The sequence below is a fragment of the Micromys minutus genome (assembly GCF_963924665.1).
Source record: "Micromys minutus genome assembly, chromosome: 31".
NCBI lineage: Eukaryota > Metazoa > Chordata > Mammalia > Rodentia > Muridae > Micromys > Micromys minutus.
Window position 1 is genome coordinate 11,043,925 of NC_137966.1, and position 13,013 is coordinate 11,056,937.

At 44.7% G+C, this 13,013-nt stretch overlaps 1 protein-coding gene across 1 annotated transcript in view; it reads right to left on the bottom strand.

The window, feature by feature from the left end:
- Positions 1-13,013, bottom strand: part of LCP2 (lymphocyte cytosolic protein 2) — a gene marked incomplete at its 5' end in the record, with an annotated part of 42,508 nt that overhangs the window by 2,180 nt on the left and 27,315 nt on the right. The window contains 9 exons of the mRNA XM_080942271.1: positions 663-740; positions 1,431-1,518; positions 4,179-4,232; positions 6,150-6,279; positions 6,939-6,951; positions 8,980-9,010; positions 10,373-10,480; positions 10,578-10,597; positions 10,715-10,740. Of these exons, the coding sequence (XP_080798397.1) occupies positions 663-740; positions 1,431-1,518; positions 4,179-4,232; positions 6,150-6,279; positions 6,939-6,951; positions 8,980-9,010; positions 10,373-10,480; positions 10,578-10,597; positions 10,715-10,740 (548 nt within the window). The remainder of the gene's footprint in view (positions 1-662; positions 741-1,430; positions 1,519-4,178; positions 4,233-6,149; positions 6,280-6,938; positions 6,952-8,979; positions 9,011-10,372; positions 10,481-10,577; positions 10,598-10,714; positions 10,741-13,013) is intronic.

Genomic DNA, 13,013 nt, shown 5'->3' on the forward strand with positions numbered 1-13,013 from the left:
GCACTCCATTTATTAAAATACTCTCCCTAAGACTCGGGAATCCAGGGTTTAACAAATGCTCTCCTCCAGGTGATTGAATCTGCTGCTGAGACTGAACATGGTGGCCGTGGCCTTCACAGTGTGAAAGATGAAGCGTTGCTGTTCTCCCGTCTCTTATCGAGAGACTTGGGCTTATGTGTCAGTACTCGACCTGCTTAAGACTTTATAATGTCTAAAGTCTAGTTAGAAATTTCTGGAAGGCTTTGCAGATATGCCTTTAACATGAGTCTTTATTGTGAACTTGGAGGCTAACTGGGTATTGAGAGTAAGATGAACTAGTAATATTTCTGAAATGTTACATGATTAGTTTGATACCCCCCAAAAAGAGACACATTCATTCATTCATTCATTCATTCATTCATTCATGAAACTGCCTAATATGTGCCAATGGATCCATGATTACTTTAATTTAGAATTTTTACCAGATAAGTGGTGGATGGCCACTTAGAGGAAGGGTTCCATGGGTGCTCGAATGTAGGACAGTAGCACTGATGGGTCTTAGAGGAAAAGTGTCTGGCAGTGGGAACAGCACTGGCTCACACTTGAGACTCAGTGTGTGTCAATAGCCTTTCTCTCCCTCCACTACCTTTATAACTACATAACAATACAGGGTTAGTCAGTACCTGGTTTATCTTCTTAAGAGCAGCTTCTGCCTCTGGCCGGGTAATATAAGAGACGTACCACTCTTCGTCCAATGGAGTCTAGAAATGGGAGATTTTTTAAAAAAGCATTGTAAGTTCTGTAGTTACATAAACAAAGGGGAAAAGCAACAACTAATAATTCCCATTCATCACCACCACAGTTCTCTGGGGTTTGAAACATTTGTTTTCTTGACCAGAATCACTTAGAAGGGGCTACACGGAAGGCATTTTGTGTGAACTGCTCCCTCCCTGTGTCACTGACTGCAAAGGCATTTGTGAAGGACCCCTTCCCCCATATAACAGAATCTTTCATCCAGAAAGACATGGATAGAGGAACTTCTAGAGCGTATTATATCTCAGTATCATACTTAATGAACTATTTGTCCTAAGGGTGTGGCCAAGACACTTCCTTTTTTTTTTTTTCAAGACTAGAAACCAAGAAACAGATGGAAAAAAAAATAAGGGATTGTTTTTTAGTTCTTAATGCCCCTGGAAGGCTGTAAGAGAACACTAAAGGAAGCATTAGTTCTTGTCTACGTCTTCCCTTCGGTTTTTGGTTTCTTGTGTGTGATGTGGCCTCACAGGCTCTTAGACAAGGATTTGACCGATGAGCGACACAGATGCTCTTTTAATGAAATGGCAACCACGGAACTCTAACGGAGACACAAATACACCGGAACAGCCAACTAGAGCTTCTGAAAGTCCCTTTGCTAGACAAGCAGGCAAACAAATTAGAAACAGCTGTGTTACCTCTTCTTCCCCAGGAGATGGAGGCGGAGGCCTGTTTGGAACTGGCAAAGGTAAGTTTCTGCCTTCACTTCTGAGAGGTGGCCTGTTGCTGGGACCTTCGAAGCCAAGTATTTTAAAGATTAATTTACCGTCAGCCATTGCTTCCGTGTCTTATAACACATCCGTCACAGAGGCCCCAGGGAGTAATTCATTTTTTCAGGAATAAGAGGTTGGAAAAATAATTTCCATCTCTTTAAAGCTACAAGGACTGCTTGGGCAGTGTTCTGTGCCAAGCTGCGGAAACTTGGAGACAAGAGACCCCAACATTTCGGTGATTCCCTGTACATGCAAACGACATCATGTGGGCCCCTAAACATGCATGCAACATCATTGGATTTCCTAAACATGCATATATCATGTGGGCCCCTAAACATCACATGGGCCTGTTTTTAAGAACAGCCACAATTGTTTTGCTGTGTACCTCCGTAAGAACCTGCAAAAAGCAGGCCCTTCGTAACTGCGTGCCATACCAGCACACACGGACACTTTCCCAACAGCTTGCATTGGCAGCAGTGAAGTGGTAATTATATTCTCAGTTCACAGAAAGAAAGGAAGTGCTTTGAGAACAGTGGTAGGTTTAGAGCCAATGTTTGCAGTGATTTTTCTGTTTGTTTTGATTCTGCAGCTTCCTAAGGTATAGAACTGTTGGCTCAACGGACACCACAAACTATCTGCTCAGCCAGGAGCTTGTCCAGAGCCTGTGCTTCCTTTGTTCTAAGACCTTCTTTTCTTCTGTAGAGTTAACCTAAAGTTTAGAGGAAAGCTCCCCAGCTTGGAAAATGCTTGACTGTGTTGACTATGGGTACAAATCTATTTCTGTTAGACCAGCTGAGAAGAACGGACAGGTCCTGCTATCTAGAATGTACTCTCATTCTTCTGTTATTCATTTGTTCGTCCATTCATTTGATGACTGTTTGCTTAATATGATTCTATCTAAGGTTAAATAAGGCATTTTCTGTATGCTATGTTTAATCTTCAGGGTCATGTGACCAGAGGAGTACTACGTTTCTTTTGCATGTGAAGCTTAGAGGGTCTGAGCAGATTCCATGCAGCAGAGGCAGGGCTGAGACTTAAGACCTGTGGTTCCCAAACATTACCTGCCTAAGAATGAACTCCCAGGGCAATGCACCAGGAGTCTCTGAAATCCTCATGCATCAAAGCACCTCAGGGGCTTCTGCACCAGGATCCACTGAGGAAAGGAGGCCCATCTAAGAAGAGATGAGGTCTCCTGGGTCAGTTCTTCCAGGGTTGTCTGAAATGGTCTTCCCTGTTTGTGAGTAGGAAAACCTGGGTCTGAGCTGCTAGCAGCTGCCTTCTCTAGGTTCCCAATGCCCAATCAAAACACTTAGAAGGAGTCTGTCGAGCAAATGAACTCAAACACTATAAAGAATAAGAGAACTAAGTCTTATATTGTATAGCTGTCTGCTTCTGTGCCCCATGGTCAGCAGCACAGAGCCACAATCTGCACACAGTACATACACGTTTTGTTGTGGCCAGCTACTGCCCTTTGTATCTGGGTCTTCATCCAAGTCCTTATGGGAGTTTTGATGTGTTTTGAACATCACATGGTGGTATACTTCCTGAGACTGAAGCATCCCACGAAAATGAAGGAGGACGAGAATCTGGCAGTCTCACAAAAAACCTAGCGCAGATCCATGCAGATTCCACGATTGTCAGCCCTGCTTAGTTGATTTTGTGAGCTGCAGTCTACCTGTCAGAGAAGCTTCCTAATGGGAACAGATGAACAGATTCATAGCCAAACATGGACCATGACTTTTTTTTTAATGTTTGTTCTTCGCTACAGTGTTAATATTTTAAGTCAATATTTAAGTCCTAAGCGATTCTGCTTTAAAGGTCATAGTTTTAACCTTTTCTTGGGAAACGAGTCAGAGAATCTGCCAGTACTAGGCCGGTTTCCAAGCATGACAAAGATCTCCTTATTTTAACATGCATTCAATTCAGCAAAAATTTTAGAAGTTACATATGCAGGTTTCATGATTTAAGAGCATCCCAGGGCAGTCTTGTCTCACAGACCTTTGCTAGCATCGTGGACCAATAGCATCAACTTGCTAGAAATGCTAAGTCTCGGGTAACACTCAGGCTTCCTGAATTTGATCCACTGTTGAACGTGATTCCCATCTGTGTGCACGCTGAGTGTTGGGAACACTCACAGCAGACAGTGGCAGTATCATTGGAAATGATGTAGCCCAGGATGGTCTCGAATTTGCTCTCTAGTTTGAGATGAACGTGAATTCCTAATCCTCCTCCCATGGCCCAAGATCACACGTGTGAGCTGCCATATTGGGCTCGATCCAGAATCTCTGAGGCTGGGTTCTTGTCATCTATGTCTTCAACATGCTTCCCAGTTCACAGCCTGAGAGCAGACTCATCACTGAAACACAAGGAAGCTGTCCACTGCTTCAAGTTCTTTTGAACCCTAGGGACCTAGCTCTGGGAGGGAAGATGAGGGATAAAGCTGGTCTTTTGGTGATGGTGGTGGTGGTGGGGTGTGTGTGTGTGTGTGTGTGTGTGTGTGTGTGTGTCTGTGTGTGTGATTCCAACAGCCCTTGGTAACTTGCAGACATGGAACTAAGCGTTACAATGAAGACATCGTATGCTTTTAGGAAACAGCCTTTGCTGAAAGGCTCTGAGACACACATTTCACGCTAACCCCATAGACGTGCTCCTAGGCAGAGGTCGAGAGTGTACAAACCTTGAGAGAAGTATGGGGGAAGGGAGGCACTCTGCTGGAAGCCAACGTTACTGTGGAAACAGAACAAAGAATAAGCTATAAATTGGGTTCGGGTGATGGGACCCACAGGCGTAGCTGGGATTAAGAAGCCAGGCTGTAGATGCTTCTTGGTTTGTCACTGTTGCTTTTTAAATGGGGCTGCCGTTTGGGGTCTGTGAGTCTATAAAATGGCCAGTGAAGGAAGACACTCTGATGGGTATGTGTGGGAACAGTGAATCCACAGGAGAGAGACAGTGAGTCAGGAAAGAGAGAGAAAGGGCCCTGGGCAGGCGCTGCTGCACCAGAGCAACAAGGCTTGAGTATGAGAATGAAACCTATGGGGACCCAAAATGCTACCTGCTCCCTCTCTGCTAAGCACCAACACCAACCACTAGCTCAAATAGTACAAGTGTACAAGTCTGCTCTGCACACCTAATCCTGTTCACAGCTTTCAGGATTGGAAAACAACGCTAGAGCCATGTGTGGGATAATGCGAACTGTTGGGCACAGCAGTAGAGAAAGCCAGAGGGGGAAGGGGACAGGAAGAGTTGAAGGCATGGAGATCCTGGGCAAAGGGAAGACTTCAGAAATTTCCCCAGAGAGTTGGCGGAAGTGGACAGGTCACACCATTGGTTCTGTTTTCTACAGTCTGCAGGCTCAGGAGTTGGCTTCTTTTGAATACTAAAGTAGTTGGTGGGCAAGTGGGCCGGGGAGCCCTGGGGAGCTGATGAAGTAGCCTGTAGGTTCTCCTAGGTAGGGTAGGGATGATCTGGGTCTTTCTTGGGCTCTCCTAGCCATGCCTTTGCTTCTGTTTCTGGTCTTACTGTGACTGAGAAATAATAACAAATATAATAATAATAATAATAATAATAATAATAATAATAATAATAATAATAATAATAAAATAATAATAATAATTCCTCTGAGGACAATGCCTGAGCATCAGTACTTGGCCTCCATCAGGGACAAGGCACATTTTCTGTTTCCCCATCCATGTTGGAAGAGGGACCCCAAGAACTTTGGTTAACTTGATTTCTAAGTGTTGCTTGTTTGAAAGGAGCAGGTGAAAGCACCCTCTATGAGTCCATCCCTGGGACAATCATAGGACAAGTCAGCTCCTACTCCCACTCCCTTAAACTCCACACACTCAGAGAACAGCCAGTCGCTGGGGTTACCTGCCAGTCTCACTCTGCCTGGTGCCTTAGACAGCTCTGTGCAGCAGCTCATGTCTTTCTCCCTCCAGCCGCCTGGCATCTGCCATAGAGCTAAGCTGTATTGGTTGGTTCACTGTTAGCCTGACGCAACCTAGTGTCTCCTGGGAAGACAGTCTCAACTGAAGAACTATCTAGATCACACTGGCCTGTGGGTGGATCTCTGGGGAAGTGTCTTGATAGTTACTTGGGGTAGGAGGGTTCTGCCCACTGTGTCCCACTGCATGGGCCAGGACCCGACTGTAGACGAATAAACAAAACCGGCCAGCAAAAACAAAAGCAAGCAGGCAGTACTGATGCGCTCATGTCTCTGTCCTCCGGACTGTGGGTACGATGTGACTAGCTACTTGATTTCACGCCTCGGCTTTTCTGATGTGTTGGATTGTAACAGTGCTTCTCAACCTCCTTAATGCTGTGACCCTTTAATACGGTTGCTCATGTTGTGATGACCCCCCAGCCATACATTTATGTCACTGCCATTTCAAAACTGCAATTTCACTGCTGTTATGAATCATAATGCAAATGTCTGATATGCAGGGCATCTGACATGCAAACTCACCCACGAAGGGGTCCAGACCCACAGGTTGATAGCACTGGATTAGAGCCTTAAATTGTAAAAGAAAACAAAGCCTTCCTCCCTTGCACGGCTGTTCATCAGGATACTTGTCACAGCAGCTGACGTGAACACAAGCCACCAGGCACTATGGTCATTTAGAGCTGCGTGGCACAGCCACCAACCTTTCTGAGAAAGCTCCCGGCGTGTGAGGCAGTGGGAATGTGTTCTTGAGCGTGGGCTTGGCAGATCTCGCAGGGAACGTGTTGGAGCTCATAGGAGGTAATGATGGCTGTGGCAAAGGTCTCTGGTGCACTGTGAGGGGACAAGAAAAAAAAATGAATTGCTAGAATTCAAATCTGGGGACATTTGGAGTACCTCCCCAACTTAAACCAAACCCAGCTGATGTGAAGGGAGAGATAAAAATCTGAAAGATCTAGCTTGAATAACTAATGGTAGGAAGAGACCCTATCTCATGGTTTTTCTAGATAATTCACGAACTCGGTATCCCTTGAAACTGCTACTGTATAGTGAAATTTTAATTTCATTTTTGAACTGCTTATTTGGCAGAAAATCATCAATCTTAGAGATTATTTACAATTTTTATTTTGTGTTGTTTTTGATTTGCCAAAACCGAACACCATGCTGTTCATTTGTAGTTTCTGATTCTGTATCCGCAAATGTTAGAGGGTGTAAATGTGAGAAAATCTTCTGTCGAGACATATATGCAATTTTCTGTGCAGTTAGATATTCTGAATTATCTTACATATGCTTAAGTTCTCCTTGGTAAAAACAACCAAGCAATTCCATTTACTAAAGCCATGAGGTGTAGCAATTGGTATATGTCTGTTTATGTTAACTGACATGTAGTGTTCCACATTCAATAATTCTATTTAAACAGATGGTTAGAAGAATGAAAGAAATGGGAGTTTTAAAAAATGAGAATGGATTATGAGAAAGATTTGTAGACATACCGTCATCTTCATCCTGCAAGGGAAAAACAAGGAAACATATTAACTTAACGCCACAATCCAATTTCTAAGAAGACTCTCCTCAGTCAAAAAATGTGTCTGGCTCTTTCTTTAACAGTTATAGCTTTTCATAATAGATAAATTGTAAAGAATTCTCCAGAGCTTCCAAATTCTCTTCACAATCCAGCTAGAACGTGTTAAGTGGTTTATGGTTTTTCTAATGTCCACAGACATCCAAAGACATTCCAATCTGAGATTTCCCCCCAAATGCCCAACTTAACAGAGGCTCCGAGGCTCCTAAAGGACTCGGAGACATCATTTACTATTCTCATGATGATGTTTCTAAGAGCCTGGTATTTCAGTCGGTTTTCTCCAGTACCCTTTGCAGTAGAAATAATACTTGTGCTTCGGAGCATTTACCAGGGAGAGCAGGAAAGGACTCACCCAAACCTGCCTGAACCAAAGCTCCAGCCCTCTCCCTGCCTCTCCTCTGCAATATCTGCCCCTAATTTATTCATAGTGAAGTTCGTAAGGTGTGTCTTCCCTTACTATTTCAACTGCAGAGTCATCTTGTGAGACAAGAGAAGAGAACGGCCATCCCTCCCTTCCCCAATAAGAAATGAGGTTCAAAGGGGACATAGCCATCCTGCCAGTGGCTAGAAAAATCTAAGGGCCAACTTGAACTGGTTGTGTTAGACCAGCCGAGTGGGGATGAACTGGATCCTTCCTCAAATAGTTTTCTAAGGATAAAGTTAGTCACTATGCCCCGGCACTAATTATGTACTGCTTCATAAAGATTTCCACCATCACTTCCACACCAGTCAGAATCACTCATTCCTAAAGACCGAGAGTCTTAGCAAAGGGTCACACAAATAACCGTGCAGGGGTTCCTTCAGAGTGCCACTGCTGTCCTGCACCAAGTACAGGTAGGTCCCCTCTGGCTCAGGAAGGCACAACCCTAGATGTCAGGAGTAGAATCAATCTGCCAGAGACTGGGTGCCTCGAGGAGGTGGTGCCAGCCTCAGCTTCCCTCTTTCTCTCCCCAATGTCTTGTAGCAAGTTGCTGCCCTGAAGGCTTGGCAGCACCTATAACCATCCCTCTCATCTTCCTACGACATTCCTGGGACTGGAAGGGCAGTGAGTGGAGCGCCCCAGTCTGTGTTCTCTGCGCCATTCAAGGGCTGTTACAGCTCTCACGGCCTTTAAGAAGTCACCCTTGATTCTGATCCGGAGCTCCTTCTCTCCCATTAGCCCACACAGACCATTTCACCATGGTGTGCAGTTATGCCTGTGAGGTGTTGGGGATGTCTGCAGTGCCTAACATAGAGCAGCAGAAACACTAGCCACTGTTGGCTGAACATCTGACCAGAGGAAGGCAAAGGCTAGGGCCATCAGGACAGTGTGGTGACAGAAAAGCACATGCCACACAGAGCCTGGTGACAGTTCAACACTCCAAACCCACAGAGGGATGGAAAGGGAAATCTAGCTCCACAGAATTGTCCTCTGGCCCCCTACCCATGCTGTGGCACATATGCGCATACCCCACCCTATATAGATACAATACTAAGACTAATACATTTAAAATGCTTTAAGAGATCACAGAGTACAGAGAATCCCAGACAGACCTGTATTCAGAGGCAGGGTCTGTGAATTTACTGATTTACTGCCCGTACAACTTTGAGCCTTAGTTTCTCACATTAAAAGAGAAAGAGTGACGTCACACAGGGCCACTGAAATCAAAGCATCTTCTTGATCCTTTCCTCTATTCCTGATTCTCACTCTCCTTGCTAACAAACTACCCTTGGGGATGAGGCTTCAAGAAGCCAGCTACCCCAGAAACTTTCAGAGGGCCAGGGGCTAGGCAGTTCATTCTGATGAACTCTAGGTAACAAAATAGAGAAACTGGCATTTAACAGACTCTTTGGAGGTCTTGCTCTCATTACCTGACTTCAGATGAGGGCAAGGCAGATGCAGTCCCACCTCCCCAGAGCCTACACTGGCCGTCCCTGTGCTGAGCATTTATTAAATGACATTTCACACTTACATTGTCTCTTCTGTCTGGTCCCCTTCCATGCCTGAAACGAATCAGAGCAGAGACGTGAACATCAAGAGTTTCAAAGAGCCAGCCCCAGAATATAATTTCGGTAAATCGCATAAGGAGGAATAAAACCTACTGAGCCGTGGCCAAAGGGGAAGTTGCAAAAGCCAGCAGAAATGCTGGGGATGCGAGAGAAGGGAAATGTGGCCACTGGATGCCCTGTTAGCATTGCAGGCTGAGCTAGGCAAACCTTTGTTCTACAGAGCTACTGTAGCAAAGAATTGCATAATTATACACAGATATATGTTTAGTCAGCTTTTAGGAGCTATTAAATTTCACCGAGTAGATGTTTTTCCAAGCAAATAAAAACATTTTTGGTGATATTCTTCTTTGCTGAGGTTTTAAACCAGCCACCACAGGGCCAGCCCTTCAAGTAATAAGAAAACAGTTGGCAAAGGTCCCTGCTCCCGGCTTTTCCAATGGGGCCTTAGTGCCATTGGCACAGATAAACAGGCCAGACCAACAGCTTTGACCAGAGCTATCTAAGGGCTGAAGAAGCATCTGTATTTTCTTGGAGAGAGGGAAATAGGGGAGAGAGGGAGAGGGAAGAAGGAAAGGAGGGAGAGAGGGAGGGAGGGAGGGAGGAAGGGAGAGAGGAAGAACAATTTATTGAGTCACTAATGACAGATATTTCTCACATCGTCCATCAGTTCTTCCCCCATTTTATTGAAATTTTTAATAGTTTGGCCATTATGATTGTTTATCATGTATTTTGATTTTGTTAAATAATCCATTCAAATGTTATTAAAGTCAATGATGGGAAATTTTCTTGGCATGTCATGGCCCTTAGTCTTCATTGAATCCTCACAACAGCCAAGCCAGGGAGATGGTTATAAATCTTCACAGACAGGAGATAAGGAAACTCAGTGCTCTCCCTCCAAGTAGCTGGCCCGGAACCTGAGTACCCTTGTGTTGGGTAAATAGACCATACATGATTTTATAGCAGAGGTAAAGCTGCTAGAGCAGAGCTCAGTCTCCTGTGGTTGTAAAATGGTTGGGCAGTAAGAAAGCGGTTAATATGGGCCTCAAAGAAGCCCCCGCCCTTGATTGTCTTTCCTCTCAGCTCCCTTATAAAAAAGTGGCAGGCACAGCTCCTGTGTGCTGTTCAGGCTTCAGTTTGCCAAGGCAGGAAAAGTCCAACAAAAAAACAAGACTGGCTTCAGACAAGGCCTCCCTCAGCAACTGAGCTGCACTCCCCACTAAGCTCGCCCCCTCCTAGCTAGATTCTCATTCTCTTCCCAGACCTCAGTCGGTTTCATCCAACCAGTAAAGAAAAGAGCCTCCGACCTCCAAAGTACTGGAGTTGAAAGGCCCGACTCAGGCAGCACAGGACAGTCACCTTGGAACTGGCGGCTTCCTTGCTGTCAGGGGTCCAATTCTTTCATTTCTCTCGTGTCTGTCCATGGCTGGTGGCAAAGGAGGCTTTTGTATCTTGGGTAAATGCTCCCTGAGTGGGAAGAGAAAGGATTTATTAAGAGCTACTTTAACTGGGCAGAGATCTGCAACAGAACTCTGGAGCTTGATACAGTACATCAGCGGCTTACCTTCCCACTGGGGCCGAGGGCTGCAAGACATTAGAGAAGGCGTGAGAAATGGGCTCTTTCCAAAGAGTTGGGACAAGATAAAAAAAACCAAAGCAAACAAAAACTAAAGTCATAAACATACCAGGAAAACACCCTACCTTATCAGAAAATGTTGGTTTCTTTCCTGTAAGTAAGAGAGAGCAAAACATTAAATATGGAACAGGTATGAGATTCAAAGTTGAAAAACAGATTCTGATGGAATCCATGTCTGGATCTCCAGGAGAAGACTGACTTTAAGATGGGGCTTCAGGTCTGAGGGGTCTTTCACAGAACATCTGATTTTATAGGCTTAAAAATACCACCTGGCTTGCCAAAACCGCACAGCTGTGCACATGCTAATGGGATTGTGGGGTCTGAGCTTCTTTTCAACATGTGATTTAGTGTAGCTGAGCATCAAATGGGTGAATGTCTTCCTGGGATTCTTTGTCTCTTTCATTGGCTTAAGCATCTGTTTTCTGGCCTATTTTGAACTTTGAAGAAACCAGCGAGTCATGAAGGTGTGATTTTCCTCAAAATCTTGGGGTACACTTGATATTATGTAAAGACCTCCATTTAGTTTCTGAAAAAAATATTATCTTGGGAACCGGAGCTTTAGGAGATTGTCCTGGTATGCCAAAACCACTTTATTAGTGGTGGGGGTGGTTGTGGTGGCAGTGGTGGTGGTGATAGTGGTGATGGTGAAGGTAATGGTGGTGATGGTGAAGGTAATGGTAGTCAAGGTGGTGGTGGCGGTGGTAATCAAAATGGTAGTGGTGGTTCTGGTGGTGGTCAAGGTAATGTTGGTGGTGATGATGGTGGTGTGGTGATGGCTGTGGTTATGTTCACCATGGTGGTGGTGGTGGTAGTAAATGTTATGGTTGTGGTCATAGCCATGGTTGTGGTACTGGTCATTGTGGTAGTCGTGATGGTGGTGGGGGTGGTCATGGCTGTGGTTGTGATCATCGTGGTGTTGGTAGTGATGGCAATGAATTTTGTTTGCTCACTCATTCGATCTCTTTGAGATCAAATAGATTTGATCTCTTTGAAAACAAATGTTATTGAAGCCAAGTATTTATACCCAAGGGCTCTTTAATGCCAAATTACTCAAAATAATTGATAGTGATTGTATCTGAGATCCCAAGGCTTAGGTGTAACTTTTCTATGTGCTAAAAACACTATTGATAAGGTCCCAGTAGATCTGGGAGTGGGCTTGATAATACCTGATCATGTTGAATCTCAGGTACCTTGGTTGTGATGTAGTGTCAAGGGTCAGATGATAACTTATATCCTAGGTCAGGGACAGGATGGGTGGGGACTGAAAATTGCTGGTTAGCAGCTCTTTCTTTCCCATGCTCTCACACTTTGTACCCTGAGGTGAATGCTGATTCTATCCACCTGGAATCCCATGTTCACAGGACCCCATAAGGGCTGAGTTCAAGGTTAACCCAGGAAGGACTAAGAAGCTTGTATACTCTGAATAACTCACTGGCCAAGAGAAGAACATTCTTGTGGCACAAAACAAGTTTAGCGAATATTTAGAGTTTGAAACTAAACATCTTATCTAAAGAGTGACCCCCCCCCCAAAGCAAATTAACATTCTTTGGCCAAAGTACACTTTCCCTTTTCAGTAAGTATTTATAAGAAATAAATCAACCGACTAAACAGCCATCTTGTGATAAGCACACACTCTGGCCATGTTAGAAGCTTCATGGTCACAGGCTAAGCATTAGTGGGAGAAGTTGGTCCCTCAGCAGCTTCATTGACAAGGATGTAACTCAAAGCTCAAACACAAATCATCAGGAAACATTATCTCTAAAATGTCTATAGGGATAGCACAAGGCAACTCTTTACAGGAGTGAGTTGTGTATAAAATGACTGTGAAGTCTTCACATCTTTATCCCACTTCCCTGCAGCCCTGGCTTAGTGAGCAGGGTTCGAGTCCGGGTCTTGTCTGCCTTTCTCTTTCCATGATGTGTACGTCTCTCTACAGTGAGCTTCAAACTCATGACTTGGCAGAGCTGGACTGGAGATCAGGGAAACAACAATCTGCAGCTTCCAACCCAAGATCTCAAAGTCATTTTGCCAACCAAGGAGAATTCTGAGGCCAAAACAAGGCAAAGGCCTTGTTCAGAGTCCCACTGAAGAGAAGGTACGGAGCCTAGATATGAATTCTGTGTCTACTCAGTTCAGGTACTTCTTGCCCAGATAGACCTTGTCTATGGCAAGTTCAAAGCCCTCAGCTTCAGGGCAAAACTCAGAAAGGCACGGGTTCAAGTCTTAACCCACCTATACAAAACAGAGCATGCTATTTAACCTCTCTGACCTTTCATCATCTGAGAGGTGTAGATAACACACCCCTTCACTGGCTTGGCCTAAGGATGGAAAGCACTTGTCCTATCCGAGGTGTTCAATAAATTG